General features: G+C 42.4%; 1 protein-coding gene across 1 annotated transcript; it reads right to left on the bottom strand.

Moving 5' to 3' along the window:
* Window positions 1–1,077: 1,077 nt before the first annotated feature.
* LOC134392786 (CD59 glycoprotein-like) lies at window positions 1,078–9,575 on the bottom strand. Its single transcript, XM_063117413.1, has 4 exons — window positions 9,562–9,575; window positions 5,508–5,585; window positions 3,362–3,463; window positions 1,078–1,428 (listed from the first exon to the last, which is right to left on the bottom strand). Exons 2-4 carry the CDS (start codon window positions 5,569–5,571, stop codon window positions 1,235–1,237), a joined length of 360 nt encoding a protein of 119 aa, XP_062973483.1. The 5' UTR covers window positions 5,572–5,585; window positions 9,562–9,575; the 3' UTR covers window positions 1,078–1,234.
* Window positions 9,576–19,123: the final 9,548 nt, after the last annotated feature.

Genomic DNA, 19,123 nt, shown 5'->3' on the forward strand with positions numbered 1-19,123 from the left:
GGTACTAGTGACAGTGCATATTACCAGCAACTAAAGTATTTGGGGAAATGTTTAATTACCTCCAAACTAGCCCACTATTGCCTGAAAGTATATATTCATACTTAGAAGCATCTGATCTTAGAAGACTATTACAGATGAAAGAACAATTTCAAATATTGTAAAAAGTAGCTGTTGTCTAGCTCTATTCTGGAGCAAATATAAGCAAGAAAAGCCTGTGACCTCATCAGCCTTTATACAAATAGTATAAGCCTTATTCATACTATCTTTATTTGTTGCAGTATTGATAGTTGTAAAAATATGGCAATAAGTGAAAGTGTGCACATTTGTTGAATAGCTATAAAGTCACTATTAACTATAGGCCATGAACTGTCATTTTAAGAACATTGTTAAATAATGTTTTTCAAAACTCCGGCTACAATTAAATAGCCTCCTCTTATTGGAGAAAGTCTTCATACTAAAGTCCAGGAGAAATGCAAAACTGGAAGGCTTCTGATGTTCTTTATAGCAGCTATATACTACTACAGACTAATAAACTGGATTCCTACAAATGACGTAATATTTTGTCATTGTGGTTTAGAATGCGCATGAAGTACCTTTAAATGAAATACGACATACAAATAAGCTTTCCTTAACTTGCTTCTCTCCGGATGTTCGGAATTTTGTAATGGTCAGGAACCTGGTCGTTGTAGTCCAAAACTTACAGGTTACACCCATTAAGTAAAGGCCGCTTAAAAAAAAAAGTCTACTGTATGGTGGCTATTTGCATGTAAAAAGCCATTACTATGAGGTGGCTCATTGCACACGATGCTCAGTTTTCTTCACACCACTACAAATACTGGCTCCTGGCATCAGAGAGAAAATCACCAAAGCTGCTTGTTTATACCATTATGCCACATGGAACTGAAGCAGCTTCCATCCAACAGTTAATAGACCAGCCCCAGATCTACACATCATGGAGTTGGACAAATTGTCAAAGGGCATTACAAAATACCAACTGAGAATAGTATATTATAAAATTGGTGTCTTGCATTCAAGGATGCATTTTCCTTTTTTCTGTTCTCTTTAAAAAAAGGGGGGATTTAGCGTGCATCTTCTCTCCCTCTTACTCTCTAATATCTCAGCATTTTTCTGGTTGGAGACAATGTGCCTCTTCTCCAATTAGCTACAGACATATGAACTCAAAAGGGGTGGGAGAGTGTGATGTATGGAGAACACTTTTCTTTTCATCTCTTTCTTACAGGTACATCATCCAGATCACAGTCATCGCAGAAATACCGAGGGGAGCTGTACTGACCAGGATGTCTGGACTCTTGTTGCAGAAATCTCTATAGCAGCAGAGGAATCTAAAACTATCAGCGTTAAAGGCATTGGCAATTTCTTGATGTTGGCACTGTGATGATTTCCAGCAGCCATAGGTTCTCAAATGCACTGGTTGAAGGGAAGCAAGGGAGAGAGAGAAAACCCAAATTAATTTTTTAAAAAATAAAAACCAGTTTTTCTTTCTGTAGAATTTAGACCTGCGGGAAGCATTTAGAATGGCTAAGTTAAACAAAATCAGCTAAAACAACCAAGTTAAACAAAAACATAACTTGAAATACTGTTTAGGATGAGACCTTGGGTGTTTCCAGATGAGGCTAGTATCATGCAACTGTCTTGTTTCATTCACAGAATTTTATTGCGGATCCAAACAATGTCATTTCCCACTTGTAACCCTCCTGTGTATTCCCACAACTTCTTATATACTTTTTCTCCCCCCACCACCAGTTTCACATCAGAAGTATGGGATTTAGCATCTGGCTTAGGACTGCGGGGCGTGCACACAAAGCATTAATGCCCCCTACCTCCAACATCAGGCTTCGGATATGGATCAGGGCTGCCACACTTGCCATTTATATGTAACTCCCCAAAGAACATGCGGTATAGAGGAGTGGATTTAGAGTTATGCATTTATTTATTATATTTAATTATATTTATTATATTTTCTGTTATAATTATAAATATGGTTTGTTTTAAACTGGATCCTTGCATCTTGGTTTATTGATAACTTCAACTGTGTCTTGTCCTTTGGACCATTCACCTATGCATGCAGGCTCTTTGCCTTTGCCTTCTGGTTCCATGAAGTATGACCTCTTGGAAATTTGGAGCAGGAACCTATTACCTAACATATGGCCTGCACTACAATGCATAAGTTGAATGTATACTCATGGCATATGCACCATTAACAGAAGCATAGCTGATTTCCAAAAAGTGAACTGAAAAGGGAATATGCTGTAAAGGGAAATGCTAGAATAAACATTTCTCAAATGCCTCATGGACTAGGCTGTATGAACTTAAAACCACAGAATGTTTACATGTTCCTTCTATTGGGTATTTAACTGAAGAGGTGTCCTTTGTTTTTCATCCCTCTCCATTTATGTACTGTCCTCTGAATAAGATCCTGGTTCTCTTGGACAGTAGTGTAGCTATACCCACCTACCAAAGTCCAAAATGGCAGGCAGTTGTGTTAATTCACATCAACAAACCCATTCTAGAAGTTTTCATCTGCTAGGAGCAGGTCTTTTGTAAAGCTAATGCATCTTAATTGCCCATTTGTGACCAAGCAACCCCAAAATACTTTGCATTACTACAAGAAACAATACATTGTTAGGAAAGTTCATTTCACCCCAGCTACTGCAACGATACTGCTAAACTCAAAGGGATCTGGGAGTTTTGAGAAGGTGGCAGATGATACTAATGAAAATTGCCAGCGCTGCATCCCTGTGAGCTCTGACACCACTACACCACTGCTCTCTAAGATCTTGGATTTTACGCTTGGAAATTGTGTGAGAGACAAAAGTGTTAACACAGCAAAGTTGGCACTTTAGATCAAAGTTGAGAGTGGGCCATACACTAGTTCACAGAAATTTGGTAGCCATTTTCATCCTTTCTGAATAAGAGGAATGGTACTTTTAGACCACAAATTCAACAGAGATTGTTCTGTGGAAATGTAATCCCTTGACAAACGGCAATTAAAAAATGGGCCATGATGGGTTACTTTCTCATTACCTTGTGGGGGTGGGAAGTATAAGTCCCCCCCCCACTGTTACTGATCAACATGAATATGAAGCCGCTAGACAAGACTCTGTAGATATGGGGGGAGGGGTTGTTTGGTGCCATTAGGCAAGCTGCTTAAATGCCTGGAGAGGGCAGGTAGAAAACATTTATGGCTGCAACCCCATATGCATTACCTGGAAGCAACCCCCATTGAACTCAGTTTGACTTAATTTCTTAATAGACATGTATAGTATTTCACTGTATGGCACTCCCATACCCACGGACACAAGTTGAATGAGACTGATTTGCTTTTGCAAAATATACTTACGAAACCTAATTTGCAAGCAAACATCTTCTTCATAGCTACATGTAATATTGTTCCGACACAGGAAGGGGCTTTGATCACATTGGTAACATCGCAGTGTGTATCCTGAGACATAAAGGGAGGTTTTGTTAAACAAGCTAACATATATATGGTATGTATATCCAACTACTTCACATACATTACTCCAGCAAGCCTTATAGCCCTGTCAAATAAGCCCATATTCTACATGGGAGCAGGGGCTGTGGTAAGGCTTATAGAATAGATGCTTTTGGAAAGCCCTAGAGATGTGAAGGCCCGGAAAAAAAGAAAAGTGTGTGTGTGTGTGTTACATTCCCCAAAGCTTTTTTTTCCCCCCCAAACAGGGAAAAAATGAAGACAAATTTATTATGGAATGTTTTATTTTAGCATGATGAATAAAATGTTTAAGACAAGGTGTTCAGATATTTACTTCTCCGAATGATTTCTAAAAGTTATGTACAGTATCAGATTATTACAATTTCTGTGCACTGCGGACAAGCAAGTCCTAGGTTGCAAATCAAGACTACAACTCTCAAATGCATTTCTGCCTCTATGGGGCACTGCCGCTGAAGCAGAGACAGACACTGATAGTGATAGCTGTAGCTCAGAAAATGAGTCTGATTAAATTTCTTGCATATTTCTCAGTTGTTTTATGGGAATGGGTGCTTTATGTCTGCTTGACACTGTGGAGGACTAGCAGAGACATAAATAATTTTCTTTGTTATTAATGTTGATGGTTTCTTCTGTTGTTGTTTTTTAATTGTTTTTTGCCTGCTCCTCATAAACTGGCAAAACCAAAGAGGTTCCTTACAGTTCATGTGTTTCTTGTAGCTCTATTTGTTACCAAAAAAAGGGCAAAAAAATTAAAAAGTAAATTCAATTTGTGATATTTGTTTGAATACATTATACTTTTATTATACCAAATGTAATAATTTTATGCCAAACCAACTTGTACATAATTACTTAGGTTCCTAAAATAACAGAGTGACTTTCAATATTTAAAAGTGCCAATATTGCTTTTTTATTTTTCCAAAAAACGCTGTTTTTCCCCACACAAAAACCCAGAAAAAAACACGTCATGTCCCCCCCATTGGCTTCAACATTTCTGGAAATTTTACATCTCTAAAGCCACCTAATAGGTTTGTGGCTAAAGTGAGATTTGAGCTGCAGACTCACATAGCCATTGTGCTATGCAAGTTCTCTCAAAATCCAATCATAATGTTTAGACAAGAGACAAACTCAACACAGCATAGCACTGAAAATGATGACAATAGCTTTATTTTGCTTTGGCTGACTTCATAATTTCCTCAAAACAAAGTATATATATTTTAAATATACTTAAGAGAAATTTTAAAAGGCAGTTCGTTTAACCAGCCAACAACAGATTAAAGGATTTAATTCTCGACTTTGTCCTTCCCCAACCTGGTGCTCTCCTGATGTTTTGGACTACAACTCCCATCAGCCATAAGCCAGCTCAGGAAAGCTGCTCTACTTTATCCTGATAACTCAACTGGCAAACATGCTACCTACTGAGCAAAACAGTGAAGTGAGTAGCTCTTTGTTCCTATATTGATAGTCCAATCCTAAATAATTAGTGGGCTTAAGCACTTCTAACTAAGTAAAACATCTGGATAAATAAAATGTTTATATACAATACTTTTATATAGTGGAACATGCTGATTTCCTCCAATGTCATCAGTTTCTCTCTGCTTTTTCCTGAAATCGGTTTTGGTCCGTCAGCAGCACAGTAAGTTGAAAGAAGCAAACTATACCCCTTCCAAACCAACGGGTTTCACAGGTCACACTGCACTCTAATCCACCTTACTTTGGGGTAGGGTGGGCGGAGTCCTGCCAGTTAAAATGAACGTCATCATCCACGTATGGGAGGCTTGGTCCCCGCCCCGCCCCCTCTTTCTCCTGCTCAGGGACAGGAAATGTATTCTAAGGGATATCAGGCATCCAGAAAAAATCTTGGAAGTTTTCCTACATCCCACCAACAAGTGTGCTTGCCAGTCTTTCTCCACATATCACTAAAGAGTTAAACCCACAAGGTGTTAAAGCAGTAAATCTTTAACATATCCCAATGCACATCTCTGTACTGTAGTGATAAGTGCAATTACACAACACCTACCAGAATGGCAAAATACAGTTATAATGACGAAGACTGTAAGCAGAATGCCGTTCATTTTGTCCATGTTCCCTCCTGAGTCTGGAAACACAAACATACATTGTAGCTTAAAACTCTCCTTGCCAGTAACCAAGAATTAGGAGAGCCATTTCATTTGAACTTGCTCTTAACCTAGAAGACAGAAAAGCAAATGATCCTAGTCAAGAGAACAAAACTACCTCCTCACATTCCATCCCCATTGCACTGTTTTACATTTTCCAGCCAGGGAAGCACAGAAATGCACTATTGTGGTAGTGTTCTTTGCTCTTTCAGTCCATGTCTTCAACCTTTACACCTCTCTCCCACCCTCACCATACCTTTTCTATTCATTGGGGTCCTTATTGATACTGGGGAACGACTGAAAGGCATGATATGGGGAGGGGGCACAAATCCCTCTGCATGCAAGGCACTTTGTTTACTTGACTCCTGGTCTAGGGTCAGTTGCTTTTCTGTCTTCTAATCTCACCCTTCTGCATGAAAGTGTTCCATTCCAATATGCTTCACATTCATGATTCTGTGGCGAATATTTGCCAGGACAACTGAGCTCCATAAACTGCAGCTGAGCTTGGCAGCCAACTATGACTTTCTAAATCTCCTAGGAAACTTGTGCACTCCATCATACGGAAACAATATTGCATACATTTAATCAAAACACATCTCCATTTCAGACTGAATGAACTTTTGTAAGCTTTATCTGTCAAATAAAAATATTAAGGATGCAATCCTACACACAATTATTTGGGCATAAGTCCCACTGAGCTCAACATTAATTGACTTCTGAGTAAAGATTTGTAGGATCACACTGTAAACGGTTTTGGTTTTGTTTTGTTTTGACTTTGTGGCTGCACTGGGCAAACATGGATATATGACCACACTCAAAGGAAACCTGGGTTTTGCACCAATACAATAAAAAGACAAACTAAGCCCCCTCCCCCTAAAACAATAACAACATCCCAACAAAGGACTGAGCATGCTTATTAGCCCACAAAGTTGAAAAGGACTAATGAGGAGGGGAAGGGAAATGGCCTGCTAGAGGAGGGTATGGCTGACTGGCACACGAAGAGTTTTTCTACAGGAGGCTGTTAATAGCTATATCTACTTTCGATTTTGTCACAGAAATGAGACCCAAGCTCTATACAAATGGCTTTTCCTTTCTTGCTTTCCCCCTACATAACCTTCAGGTGGCACTGTGCCATAGCGGAACAGAGCAAATACACAAGTAGTTCTTTTGCTTTCAGAAATAATACCCCGTTTTCCCTGATCCGAAAAAACAAGGAAAGTGCTCTTAAAAAACAGAAGCAAAAACTGGAGGATTACAGTCATCTAAAGTACCTGTAAACAACCCTGAATAAGCAATCACGAGTGCTCAATAAATGCCTTGTGTAGAAAGGCTCTATGTAAGAACCCTCTACACTGCAACATTTTGTTGTGGGACCCACTTGAACTTTTCAAAGCCAGTAGAAACATTTGCAATATTTTTAAGTCAACAGCCAGAAAAATCAGAAAGATTTTCCCAGGTTGGACTAATTTTAAACTTCAGCCTCAGAACATCTTCTGCTTTTTTCAAGGATATTCAGTCAATTTGAAAAGAAGAAAAATATATAATAAGGACACTAAGGCTGCAATCCTATACACACTTCCCTGGGAGCAAATCCCATTGAATTCACATGGGATATACACAGCACTATAAATCAATTACTTTTAAAACAGCTTTTGAAGGTTCTTCAACTCACTAGCGTAAAGCCCACGTCACCATGGATGCCAGTAGTCCTGCTCCTTTCCCACATTTTTTGCCCCTCAGTCCCCTCAACATGAGGCTCATGAATAATGAAAACGTGGGTCATGCATAGTGAATCCCCCTCTGAAATTTGCATGCAACATGGCCCCGCGCCCTCATGCACTCGATCGGCTGCCTCCATCCCCCTCCTCGCTAGTGGTGACAGCCTAATTGTGCGCCTGTGCCCCGCCTTCACACTACACTGATTGGCTAAGCAGGGCTGTCCATCAGAGGAGCTGAGCTTCCTGTTTGGTGAAGAGGATATTAATTGCTATTAAAGCTCAAACTTCAAAGTTTTTTGAACTTCCAAATTTTTCTGCACATCTATACTGATCAGTCTTCAGTTTAAAACAAAAATGAGCAAAATCAGTCTGGTAATTAATAAACCTTGCTCTACCAAATTCTTCTATAGACACTAGTGCTCCAAAGCCTCTGCAGTGTGAAAAATTAGGGGCAGTATCAAACCTTATCATTCCGCTAGTGCAAATGATGCTGCGCTAACAGAAAGTAGATTCCACACTATGCACAAAAGGAGAATTCAGCTAAAGTTGCACTGGCGATTGCGCTAGTGGTTGCACAAGTGAAAGATTTGGCAGATCTCTGCTAGCACTATTTGAGTTTGTGGACTGACACTGTTGGATAGGGTTCTCTCTGTAAAATTGTACAACTGAGATCTGCAGTCACAATCTATTTTCTGGGTTTGTATTAGATTCATAGGTTGAATCTTTGCCTTTTCAGATACATATGCTGACAACTTGATAGGGATGAGGTGACGATTTTCGCTTATGCTCTCTAGCAGTTTGTGGTGTGATTGTACTGGCCAGTATATACATACTAGTGAAGTGTCTGTCACCCTAAAACAATATTTAAGGGAGTATTTTTTAAAAAACAAAAACATCCCCCTGAAATGTCCAGTGGTTTAGTCCATTAAAACATCAGTCTTTACCACCTCATTCTGCTGATAGTATGTACCTGCAGCCTAACTGATCTAAAATTACAGGATTTAGGGTGCAATCCTAAAGCTCGCTGAATATCAGCTGAGGGTCTCTTGAATGTGGTATAAGTGTAGTTCTGCTGTTGGAGGTCCTCTGGCATTTACTGTGCCACAGAGCCCCTAGCATGCCTGCAGAAAGCTCCATGAGTATATCTGTATCACCGGTATTCTGCATCTATGTAGCCCAGTACTGCTGACAGCAGCTGTCCAGGGTTTTAGACAGGAGTTTTCCCAGCCCTACCTGGAGATGTCAGGGATGGAACCTGGGACCTTCTGCAGGCAAAGCAGATGCTCTGCCACTGAGCTATGGCCCCTCCCTTGCTGTGCTGCTTAATTTAGCGAACTCCTTGCAGCTGCTATCACTGCAGCACTTAACAGGAGACCTACCCAGCATGCAAAACAGAAAGCAGACATGAGACTCCAAGATTTTAATGTGCATCAAATGTTAACAAAGCTAGAATTTCTGGGGAGGTGCGGCATTGTGGGTAACCCAAAATTATGCAAAATTAAGCAAAGAAGGGAAAACAGAACAACTGAGAATGTGATGCCAAAGGTTTTTTTTTTTTTAAGCTGGTGTGCTGAGGAGTTATGATTGACAAGATCACAGAACAGTATACATAAGTATATCCTGCAGTATGGCTTCTACATTGTTTTCAGCCCATAATCCCAGGGAATCCTCATCAAGCTGTAGAGAAGAGGATAGAGTAACCAACTCCATTTAGGATGGTCAGATACAAAGAGGACCAGGGACTGCTGCATTTTGAATAGTTGTGCAGAAGAGGAAATTTTGTAGGATCCGTTTCTCCAATCATGGAGATGCAAAGCTAAGAAAAGTGGTCCCCACTAAAACACCCAATTCTAAAGACACAAGGATAAGTAAAGGAGCCCGATCCTCTTTGCATCTAATCAACCAGCACTACCCATTTGCAATATTACTACCCACCCCCCGCGCCATAACACCTTGCGGCTTGTCCACCCAAAGCCTGGTGACTCTCCCCCCCCGAATTAAACCCAGTAACCTCTAAAAGTGCACTGCTTCTTCCAAAGGGCTCGATCATGTTGCCCCCATCTGCAAAAGCAGTATCTCTTCCGCACGCGACGTGTATTGAGCCGCTGTCCTTTCGGAAGGAAAAGGGGGTCGCCTTGCCCCACCCCACCCCGGGCCTGGATTAAAACAAAATCAGAACGCACGAAGGCAAAAAGCTGACAAACAAGAGCCTCTAAAATGCGGGATTAGTTTGCATTACCGGAATCTGACCTTGCTCAACGTACAAAATGAATCCAGGATCCGCTCAGCCCCAGCAATTCGACGCTCCGCCGCGATGCTCAACTCAGCTCATCCGCAACGCCTCTGCAGCACAGGCGCCTCCTCCAGCACACTAGCGCGTGCTCAGCGCCGTTCCCCTCTGGTGCCGCCCCGCCCCCCTCTACGCCAGTCTGCGGCAAGGCGATTGCGAGCCCCAGACGGCAAAACGTTCTTTGCGTTTTAGGGGGGAGGCGCAACCCAATCCAGCCCATCCTCTCAGCTGGGGGAGGAGCAGCAGCAGCAGCCGGTTGGGTTTAATAATTCTTTGAAACTGTTTTATTTGAAGATTTTTCCAATACAAAGCAACGAGATATATATTAATCAATGTTTCACACACTAACTTCGGACACATTATTCGAAATAAGGTTGATGCCATTGCAGATACTTTGTCCTTAGTGCAAATCTTCAAAAACTGGTCCTAGCCAAGACTAAAATCCTCAACCACAGCCAATTGCAGAGCAAACTATACATGTTTATGTATTGCACGGTTTCATTCACGCAAATTTACAAGACGCCCAGACAATTAAGTCTTACATTTGTACTAGACCTCCTGTGTTTAACCCGTTGCTTCCCTCTGTTTTCTTACCAGAAAAAAATAGCTGCAGGATGCCTTTTTAATTGTTAGTGATAGGAGCCCTCCATATGGAAACACTGTTACTTTTTAGTAGTGTGCTTAGGACTGCAGGTGTCAGTATTGTTAAACCAATGGGAAACAGTGACCCCAGTATTATAAAAAATAAGTGCCAAGGAAGCCCAACACAGTCACATTTTACTTCAAATGAGGAAACATCTCCAAAACGAGGGACCTGGTAAAAAAGAAGAAGTTGAAAGGGGGAGTTAAGAGGGTTAAATATCTCCAAAATGCTTGGAGATTCTTCAGATAGCCACCCAAATGCCTGGCTCTGATGGGGTCCTTCCTTAGAGCCAGGTATTATTTATTTATTTATTTATTTATTTATTTACATAGCACCATCAATGTACATGGTGCTGTACAGAGTAAAAAAAAATAATAGCAAAACGTGGAAGGAAGGGTCCCCCTGAGTGTATCTAATGCCCACAACAATTTAATCATTCTTCCCAGTTTAATAGTCTGCTTCCATACTAAGTTCGTAGCGCCGACACATCACTTTGCCACTCTCAGCTGTAAGTGGAATTAACATGGTGGTTCCACATCACACTTAATATCATGCAATATTCCTTTTGCCTGTTTCCACAGAAAGGTAAGGATAAACAAAAGACCTAACAGTGGCTGTTGAAAATCAGGTGAGCATCCACAGAGCGTGCAGTCCTATTTTTGCAAATCAAATCAAATGCTTTTTATTACATTCGTTTCAGCCCGTTCAAGTTAAAATACAGTTAAGTATAAAATCGGGACACAAAAACTATAATTTCTTTAATTTAACTATTACAGTCAAACAACTTGGTTCTTGTTTGCATGGCGATTAGAAAGAAATTAGCCACCTAATTGGAACTTATTCGAGAGGCAATTTATTACCAATCTTTTATCTGGATGGCTTGGGAAGTTGGTCAGAAGATAAATTATGTGGCATCTCATATCAGAGTAAAAATTACAATATAAAAGTACATGTGTAAAAGTTTCAGGGACTCGTGCTTTCTTCAATCTGTTTTGAAGTGGAATTTTCAGAAATCTGTCCTGAAGCACTACTGCAGGTAGAACATTAAGTCTTGCAAGTATAAACACTCTATGAGCTTGTATATTCCTAAGAGATGTTCAATAAGAAGGTAAGATACCATAACTGGGCAGAATCTCATGGGCCATTGGAGAACAAGTTTTGTTAGCCAGAGATTACAGACCCTGTCTTTCAATATCATATAATACCTGGATCAGAGGCTTGTTGTTGCTCAAGTATTAGAAGGGCTTCAAACAAAACACCAACTGAGCTAATTTTATGTAAAATTATATGGAACCATTTACTAGAGTGTGAGTCTGCAAGCACGGAATATGCAAAACTAGATGCTGGTGAAGAAAAATGGAAATGTAACCATTGTTTTCATGTCAGGGCCCATACTCTGGTTTCGACAAATCCTATGCCTGTTTCCAAACACATGGCTGCATATTTTACACAATTAGGTATTCCCAAAATATGATGCAAGAAAAATGCTTGGGCTTATTCGAGAGCAGAAATGGCTAATGTGGAAGAAACCCCATAGTGGCTGCCATGTGAATGCTGATAAGAATTCTAGGGAGACTGCAGCATATTACTGTCCACACTCTCCTGAAGTTCATGTTTACAGATACAATATTTGACAGAGGTATAACATCTATTACTGTAAAATGACTGAATTTTGTATACCTCCCTGTAATTTGTTAATGAAGTGAGTATGTAAATATCTTAAATAAATAATGAAATGCCATCAAAGTCTAAATGTTCATCTGTTTTTCTTTCTCTCTCTCTCTAGACTGTTATGCCAAATCAATAGCTCAGCAGAATTTATATTACTTCATACAACAGAATTAAACAAAGCTAAAAAGGACAGAATTGGTGTCAGCTTAGCAAAGAGAACAAATGAAACAAGCAACATCAATTATATTCTTGGGTAATTTTTGTTGATACAATATTCAAATAATTTAGACTGATCACTACCCTACATTTGGGCTGCTATGCATAAAATGAAACAGGTAACTTAAAATTTAGAGAGAGAGAAATGTGAGTACAACTAGTAGCTAAAACTGTCAAATAGATAAACAATACCTTTCAATGAACTAATCATCTGAGGACAGCGCTGCAACAAATACCTTTCCAAATCATCCCAAGCATTTTAAAGTATAGCATAATATTGAATATACCTTCCTAAATCAGAATACGTGTCTATAAAAATTGCTTTCTACCTCTCCAAGATTTCTCAGCTCTAAAAAGGAAAAAAAAAACCACCACAATTTTTACAGTAGTAAGAACTAGTTCTGTGGTGCCTGCAGGACCCACCATTAGCACAACAGGAATTAGCGCGTCCTTCTGCAAGTTCACTGACCAGCCCTGTTTGGAAACTTGTGCTTCCTCTCTTTCCGGCTGCTTCAGGAAAGACAGGTTGCTTACCTGTAACTGTAGTTCTTCGAGTGGTCATCTGTGCATTCACACATATGGGCTTTGCGCCTGCGCAGAGCTAGTTCCGGAGACTTCACAAGCTGAGAAACGTTTAGGCGGGAACCCCTCCCCAGTTCCAAGACCGCAAGAGTCCCACTGAGGAGAAATGTGTCAACCATCCACTGAGCATGCCCAGGGGTTCCTGCCCAAACTCCCCAGTTCCAAGACCGCAAGAGTCCCACTGAGGAGAAATGTGTCAACCTACACTAAGGGCCAGGTTGACACATAGTGGGGATGGTGGGTGGGTTGTGTGAATGCACAGATGACCACTCGAAGAACTACAGTTACAGGTAAGCAACCTGTCTTTCTGCTTCATGGTCTCTGTGCATCACACATATGGGCGAATAACAAGCAGACTTACCGGAGGAGGGTGGTGTCATGCTGGGATGTCACAGGATAGAGGAGAGGATGGCATGTCCGGAGGCGCAGTCCTTCCGGGCCCTGAGATCCAAGCGGTAGTGACGGACAAATGTCAGTGGAGTGGACCATGTAGCTGCTTTGCAGAGGTCAGGGATAGAGACCCCTCGTTCAAAAGCTGCTGAAGTGGACACGCCTCTGGTTGAATGAGCTCAGATGTGTCCCTCAAGAGGGATGTTAGGGACCTTGTAAGCCAGTTTGATAGCCTGGGTTATCCAGGAAGAAAGTCTTTGGGTAGAGACTTGTTGCCCTTTTTGTTGTCCTCCGTAGCACACAAAAAGACGTTGTGATTTACGAATTGGTGCTGTCCTTGACAGGTAAAAGGAGAGGGCCCTTCTGACATCTGGAGAGTGGAGGGTGCTTTCTAACGTGGAAGAAGGTGATGGAAAGAAGGCTGGCAGAGTGATGTCCTGGTTAAGATGGAAGGAGGAGACTACCTTTGGAAGGAACGCAGGGTCCGGCCGTAGGACTAACTTGTCGTGGTGGAAGATCAGGTAAGGGGGTGTGTGTCTATCCTTAAAGCGCATAACTCTGACGCTCTCCGGACTGACGTTATGGCAATAAGGAAAGCTACTTTGAGGATGAGAAGCCGTAGGTTAGCCATTGCAAGAGGCTCGAACGGCTTTGATGAGAGTGCGTCCTTGCATCCTTGATTACTAATATAAACAAGAGTCCTGGCTCCAGCTGTCTGTGTCGAAGTTAACTCTCTGTAACTTACTGTCAGGCCAAAGGTATTGTTTACAGGACTGTTTAGCATAATTAGCTATGCCTCAGTGTTATGTTCTGATTGGTTAATGCTGCTACTGGGCCCTGCCCCTTGAAAGCTTTAATACTGTACCATATTCCCTATGTCTTTTGTCTGATTGCTCCCTTTGAAGAGACCAGGCCTTGATTACTAATCAATAAAGCGCTTTTGAACCCTCTGTCGTTGGAATGGTGGAGTCGTGCTTAAGGGCTGTTTGGATCTCGTCCTTGGGTGAAAAGAACATTGATCTAACAAGAGTGCCTTTAGTACGACTGAGAGGCTCCATTGAGGTTCCATTGAGCGCACCGGTGGGAGCATATTTTTCATGCCTTTCATGAATCGTTTGACTAGAGGGTGCATGAAGACGGTAAAACCACGAATGGTGGAGTGGGAGGCGGAAATGGCTGCTAGGTAGACACGAAGGGAAGAGAATTTAAGGCCTTTCTCGAATAAGGAGTAAAGAAATTGCAGGATGACCGGAATGGGAGCTGATGCCGGATTGGATGTTTTAGTGAGAGCGAACTCGGTGAAAAGTTTCCATTTACGGGAGTAAGATCTTTGTGTGGCCGGCTTTCTGGCAGAGTCTAGGACAGTGGTTCCCAAACTTTTTTAGGTCACCGCCCCCTTGGTTCCACAAACTCATGCCCAGCGCCCCCTACCATAGAATCATAGAATAGCAGAGTTGGAAGGGGCCTACAAGGCCATCGAGTCCAACCCCCTGCTCAATGCAGGACCCCCTGCTCAATGCCTACACTACACTATAAAAATCATTATTCAGAATAGCAGTTTTCAACGACCCACTAAGGAAGAAAATAACAATAAAATTCAAAACAGTAACAATTAATTTAATATATATTCAAAATCCATTACATTTTTTTAGTTTATTCAATTAAACGTAATTGATGAACTTGATCCAGTGATATTTATTTATTTATTTAGAATATTTATATACCGCTCCCCATTGAAAAATTTCGGAGCGGTGTACAAGATAAAATGAAAATAAAAACAGAATAAAACAGTTAAAACAAAATTTTAAAGAAGCAAAAACAGATTCAAGGCTGCAAATTAAGGAATAGCTTCTTGGAATAAAGATGTTTCCAGGAGGTGCCGAAAGGAGTACAAGGTTGGCGCCTGCCTGACCTCCAGAGGCAGGGAATTCCACAGGAGGGGCGCCACCATGCTGAAGGCTCTTCCCCTGGTGGATTCCAATTGGAGGATAGATCTATGTGGAACCACCAGGAGCAGGCCCTCAGATGACCTCAGTGACTGGGCAGGTTGGTAAAGGAGAAGGAGTTCTCTCAGGTATCATCTTTTCGAAGTCTGATAGTCATTTAGCAAGAATATTAGATACGACATTTAGTAACTAGGGTAGAGTACCTCACTATTCTGTAAATTCTTAATGTGATGGAGGGGCTTGATGAAGTGATACCAGTTTCCCAATGTCTAGTTTAAAGTCACTTAACCTGAGTCTTAAATCACCACGTTAAAATAATAATAATAATTAAAAAAAAATCTGGAGTCGATTTCTTTGCTTGGAGAGAAGTAGGCAGACCACACTAAAACCACATTCCACCAAATATGGTGTTGGAAATGCAACCAGGTACTTCTGAACCACTCTCCATAGTGCAGAATAGCCATCAGAAATTTCCTTCTGTAACCAAAACTCCTGGTACAGAGAAGACCACCTCGAGTGCCCCCCTGCCACCTCTTTGCCTCTTAACGACCCCTATGCATTCCCACTGCCCCCAAGGGGGCAGTACCGCCCACTTTGGGAACCACTGGTCTAAGACATTAAGTATGACCTATGGAAGATCGGTTCCTAGGTGCGGCGTTGGATTCTCCAAGCCGTTAGCTGTAATGTGTGAACATCTGGGTGGAGAATGTGACCTGAGTCCCTGGTGATCAGATTCTGTTGTCTGGGCAGCCTGATGTATTCCTCTAGGAATAGTCTGAGTAGAGGCGTGAACCAGGGTTGTCTGGGCCACCAGGGTGCAATGAGGATAGCGTTGGAGTTGTCTGTTTGTAGTTTTACTATAACTCTTTGCAGGAGAGGTATAGGTGGGAACAGGTAGAGTAGGGGACCTGACCATTGGAATTGGAATGTGTCTCCCATGGAGAAGCGTCCGAGGCCTGCTCTCGTGCAGAAGTGAGTGCAGACAGTGTTGAGGGGAGAGGCAAAGAGGTCTATGACGGGCTGGCCCCAACAGCGGAAGATCATGGATTGGATCTTCTGGGATAGCTGCCAGTCATGGTCGTCGACAAAGTGGCAGCTGAAGTTGTTGGCCAAAGCATTGTCTTGTCCTGCGATGTGTAGTGCAGAGAGGGAGATGTCCCGTGCAATGACCCATTGAAAAATTTCCAATGTCAACTCGATGAGCTCCGCGGAGCGTGTTCCACCTTGTTTGTTTATGTGCCATACTATGGACATATTGTCTGTGAGTATGAGAATGTTGTGGCCGGATAAAATGTGCTGGAAAGATATGAGTGTCTTTTTGACAGCTAGTAGTTCTAGTACATTGGTGTGCTTCTGTCTGTCTATGGGACTCCAGAGTCCTTGGGTCTTGAAATGTCTGCAGTGGGCACCCCACCCGAGCTGTGAGGCATCTGTGATTACCGTTCTCGAGGGAATTGGTGGTGCAAAGTCCATGCCCCTTGTGATGTTGTCTATGGCTGTCCACCAGCGGATGGACTGGCGAATATGAGGCGGTATAGAGAGTCTGCAATGATGGGCATCGGTATAATTGTCGAAATTCTGGAAAAGCCATAGCTGAAGGGGCCTCATGTGGAGGCGTGCATAGGGGACTACATAGACAGTCGCTGCTATAAGGCCTAATAGTCTTTGAATTTTGAATGCTGACACAGTCCTGTGTTGCCATAGAGATTGAGCAAGAAGGGATAGTGTAGACGCTCTGTCGGGAGGCAGGAAGGCTTTGCTTATTGTGGAGTCCAAAATTGCTCCTAGGAATTTGATGCGTTGGGTAGGATGAAAAGTGGATTTTTGCTCGTTGATGCAGAGCCCTAGGGATCTGAGGAGGTTGACTGTGGTTCTGGTATTTTTTACTGCTTCTGTGTGGGACTTGGCTACCAGGAGCCAGTCGTCTAGGTATGGGTAAATTTTGATGCGTAGAGTTCTGAGGAAAGCACATACTGGTGCCATGCACTTGGTGAAGATTCTGGGAGCTGTTGCTAACCCAAAGGGGAGTACCTGGAATTGGAAGATTTGCTGACCTATCATGAATCGGAGTAGGTGGCATCTTGGTGGATGGATATGTGGAAATAGGTGTCCTTGAGGTTCACCGCTGTGAACCAGGAATTTTGTTGAAGTAGGGGAAGGATGGCTGCGAGCGTGGTCATGCGAAACCTTGTTGTTATGATGTAGGAATTGAGGTCTCTCAAGTCCAGAATGGGGCGTAGTCGGCCATTTCTCTTTGGAACTGTGAAATATCGAGAGTAGAACCCTTTGTTGATGTTGTTGGGGTGCACTCGTTGGATGGCTCCCTTTTCCAGTAGCGATGTTGTTTCTTGTGTAAGTGGAGGGGAAGGCTGGGTGTTTTTCATGATACCGAGAGGTGGAGGAAAGGAGAAGGTGATCTTGTAACCATGTTGAATGATGTGTAGCACCCAGGTGTCTGTAGTGATGAGAGTCCATGTGTGTAGATGAGGGGCGAGAATGTTTCCGAATATGGGTGTGAGGAGAGAATGAATCGGCGAGTCAAAGGCGCCGTTTGGTGGTGCTGTCGGGTTTGTTCTTAACTTGTCTGAAGCGGTTTGGAAATTGTTGTCTCTTATATTGGTTTTGAGTGTGGTATCTCAGGGGGCGGTCGTGCTGTTGTGTATTGGATCGGGAAAACGTAGTGGATTGGTTGCAAAACCAGCGTTTATGACGGAAGGAGGGTTGTTGGGGCTGCCCAATACCCATCTTTTTTGCAGTGTTTCTAGCCTTTTGCATATTGTCCATGGCTTTGTCGGTGGTAGAATTAAACAAGCCGTTGCCATCAAACGGGAGGTCCTTGATTCGTGTGTGTGTCTCTTGAGAGAGGCCAGCGGAGCGAAGCCATGCGTGCCTCCGAAGGGCAACAGATGCTATCATAGCTTTTGATGCACAATCAGTGGCATGGTGTGCTGTATTGATTTCCTGTCTGGAAAGTCTCATGGCTTCCTGTCTGGAAAGTCTCATGGTGTAGAAGATATGGGCTAAATCCCTTTGCTCATCAGGTAAGTAGTTGCAAAGAGACGACATCTTTTCCCATAAGAATAGCTGATAACGAGCCATGGTGGCCTGGTAGTTGGCTACTCTTAGGGAAAGAGCGGTGGAAGAGTAAATTCTGCGTCCAAAAATATCCAGCCTACGGCCCTCCTTGTCTACAGGGGTGGTGTGTCTTTTCTGTGATCGTCCTTGTGAGGCCTCAACAATGATGGAATTGGGCTTAGGATGATTGACTAGGAAGGATGCCTCTGACTCTTGAATTTTGTACATGGATTCATACCTCCTGGAAGTGGGTGGCATGGATGATGGCAACTTCCAAGATTGTTGGGCAGTCTGAAGTAGTGTAGGTAAATATGGGATTGCCACGGGTGTAGAAGACTCAGAGGAGACTGCGTCAAAAACTGGATCATGCAGTTTCTCCTTTGGTTGTGACATCTTGATACCAAGAGACACGGCCATGCGCTGCACTTGTTCTGCAAACTGTGCCATATCCTCAGACGGTGACGATCTTTCTGGAGGAGACACTAAGTCAGTTGGAGACGGAATGGAGTGTGGAATGGAAGATTCAGAGTCAGAGTCGTAATCATCGTCTGATTGGGGATGCTGCTGGAGCGCGGTATCGATCTGCGTGGTTTGCGAGGAGAGAGTTGCGGCAGAAATAATGAGAGGTTGCTGACTCGGTACTGAGACAGGCGCCCTGGAGGCATCCCTAGTTGTGAGCGGATGCGAGGAAGGAGCATCATTGTCGGCAGGAGGGCGAGAAAGTGACGCTGAGGGAGGTTGTCGTATCGAGGGTATGGAGGATATCCGTGTCTGGAGTAGAATAATAATAATAATAATAATGATAATAATAATAATAATAATAATAATAATAATAATAATAATATATTTAGGAGGAAAAAGTGAAGAGAAGAAAGGAAAAGAAGAAGGAGTAGGAACGAGTTCTCAGCAAGGTAAGTAAAGATAAGCAAAAAGTGGAGCAAAGTCTCACGGAGCTGCTAACTCGTAGCGATCGAAAAGGAACTGGGGA

The sequence above is a fragment of the Elgaria multicarinata genome, chromosome 2, assembly GCF_023053635.1.
Source record: "Elgaria multicarinata webbii isolate HBS135686 ecotype San Diego chromosome 2, rElgMul1.1.pri, whole genome shotgun sequence".
NCBI classification, from domain to species: Eukaryota; Metazoa; Chordata; class Lepidosauria; order Squamata; family Anguidae; genus Elgaria; species Elgaria multicarinata.

Bases quoted from the DNA above. Each gene is read 5' to 3' on its own strand.
- LOC134392786 (XM_063117413.1), bottom strand. From the start codon at position 5,571: ATGGACAAAATGAACGGCATTCTGCTTACAGTCTTCGTCATTATAACT. The intron at 3,464-5,507 runs GTAGGTGTTGTG...TTTATGTCTCAG, and splicing joins AACTGTATTTTGCCATTCTG to GATACACACTGCGATGTTAC. The intron at 1,429-3,361 runs GTAAGTATATTT...CCCTTCAACCAG, and splicing joins TTGCTTGCAAATTAGGTTTC to TGCATTTGAGAACCTATGGC.